Source organism: Trichechus manatus, unplaced genomic scaffold, assembly GCF_000243295.1.
Source record: "Trichechus manatus latirostris isolate Lorelei unplaced genomic scaffold, TriManLat1.0 scaffold00112, whole genome shotgun sequence".
In the NCBI taxonomy this organism is placed as follows: Eukaryota; Metazoa; Chordata; class Mammalia; order Sirenia; family Trichechidae; genus Trichechus; species Trichechus manatus.
Genome location: NW_004444048.1, coordinates 1858545 through 1860429, shown reverse-complemented (window position 1 = coordinate 1860429; position 1885 = coordinate 1858545). Strand labels below are relative to the sequence as shown.

The 1885-nt window shown below is 35.3% G+C and overlaps 1 protein-coding gene across 1 annotated transcript in view; it reads left to right on the top strand.

Annotated features, from left to right (window-relative positions):
* The window catches only part of SOX5 (SRY-box transcription factor 5), a 955120-nt gene that overhangs the window by 384375 nt on the left and 568860 nt on the right, over nucleotides 1-1885 (top strand). Inside the window, exon 4 of the mRNA XM_023738014.1 lies at nucleotides 1407-1544. Coding sequence (XP_023593782.1) covers nucleotides 1447-1544 — 98 coding nt within the window. The 5' untranslated portion in view covers nucleotides 1407-1446. The remainder of the gene's footprint in view (nucleotides 1-1406; nucleotides 1545-1885) is intronic.

The window sequence follows — 1885 nt, the reverse complement described above, 5'->3', positions numbered from 1 at the left end:
CTCCATTAAAAAAAAAAGAATCCAAAACAATGTTTCTGATGTTATAGCTAACACGGTATAATCATTCTGAAAATTATTTTGCCCCTTCTTTCTCTTAATATTTTTGTTTTTACATTTAACTTGATTATAATATCTTATTCACTTAATCCTTTGTGTCTTTTCTTCCTTAACTTTGTCTTTAGACTATCCTGATGTCAGTGCAGCCAGACTTATTCTTTCTTTTATCTTTTTGGAAGTTGGATGCACAGATTAAAATGTACCCTTCTTTTAAGTACTTCTTCTAAATAAGGCTTTAGCTAATCTAACTAAAGAAGCATTGTCAAATGAACAGAGAGCCATTTACTTTTTCTTGTTATGGACTTTTGGTACAGTATCTGACCTCCTTGCTTTGAGTAGGAGAGGCCCACAAAGGTTTGTGAAAGCAGCAGATTTGATGGGTCATTTTAGTACCTACCTCACCTCCCCAAAGCCAAGGACTTGAATTGAGTTGAATTATTTTGAAAATAACCTTGGAAAGAAGAAGAATTAGAGAAACCATGGATATTTATCTGCTTTTTAAAAATACATTATATGTTTTGTTATTTTAAACATTAGAATATTTGAAAGCTATTGTTGGACTTTTTAAAAAGCCCAAAATCCAAGCTTCAGTTACAAAGCTAAATGGACTTGAAATTATTTTGTGGTTTGTTTTTGAATTTACTTATTATTTTTTTTCTATTGATCAGAAATTGTCATTTCATTTGAAAATACAATTCATTACCATTGCTTTCTATGTGCTGTGTAAGTGTGGTTCCATATCAATGGGTCCACAGGTTTTTGACTGTGAGCTCCTAAGAGCTGGATACAAGTCTGTTTGTACTGGCTATATTAACACTTATTTCAACAGTGTGCACAGTTAGGCAACAAATTAGTGTTTTTTAATGACAAGTGGTTTTAGTGGTGGCTCATATACACACACAGTCAAATTCAGTGTGTAACTCTTCTCTGTAAAGAAGGGCATGGCATAAGACTATTCAAAAAAGAGGCAGTACATATGACCCTAGATCTGATTAAAGGTTCGAGAATGTTCAGTACCATCCCCTCCCCCCAAATCATAATGCTGTAGGTTCTTGGTCCCAGAGGTCAGTCTGACCTGCTTAGTTAATTGGTAAGTAATGTGGACTTCTTGGAATGCCAGCCACCTTCAAACAGCTCACAGACACATGGCATTTACCAATAGTTTCAACTTCTTACCCAGCTCAATAAATCCACGGCATCTCCTAGGTGTCATTGTATTTTAGTTCTCTATCCTTGTTTTATAATATTATTTGCATCTAATGGTTGGTAAAATGTTTTGGGGAATATCTGGAAATTTGGATAAAATGTTTATTTATTTTAAAAGAAATCTTCCTTTTCATTTTTATCAGGTTTTAATGATTCTCTTCTAAGAACCCTTTTGGTGATTAAATGTTCAGAGCAAGACCTTCTGTCAGTCAACAGACATTTTGTTCCTGGCTCACAGAGGGAAAACAGTATACGCTGAAAAGAGGGGATATGCCATTCAGGTTGGTAAAGATTTATTTTTGATCTTTGCAACTTTTTTGAACAAAAAAGAGGGCTGTGAAATTCTCTCTTCTGATTTATAATTTGAGGCAAGACACTGGTTTCTCTTGCCCGTATCCTTGATACTGTGGACTATAGACCTATAGCTTGAAGACCCCCATCAGTTGATTAGAATGTTGAGGACACTTGCTACATTGTATCTGTTTTTGATAATTGGGGCATGTGTCACTGGCTTCAGTCAACAGGTGCCTCTCTCCTGAAGACAATATCTGAAGTAGAAAAAGCAGCATTTCTGACTGATGGGTCTGCTTGGCCTACATCTAGCTTCTTGGGGTGGAATATT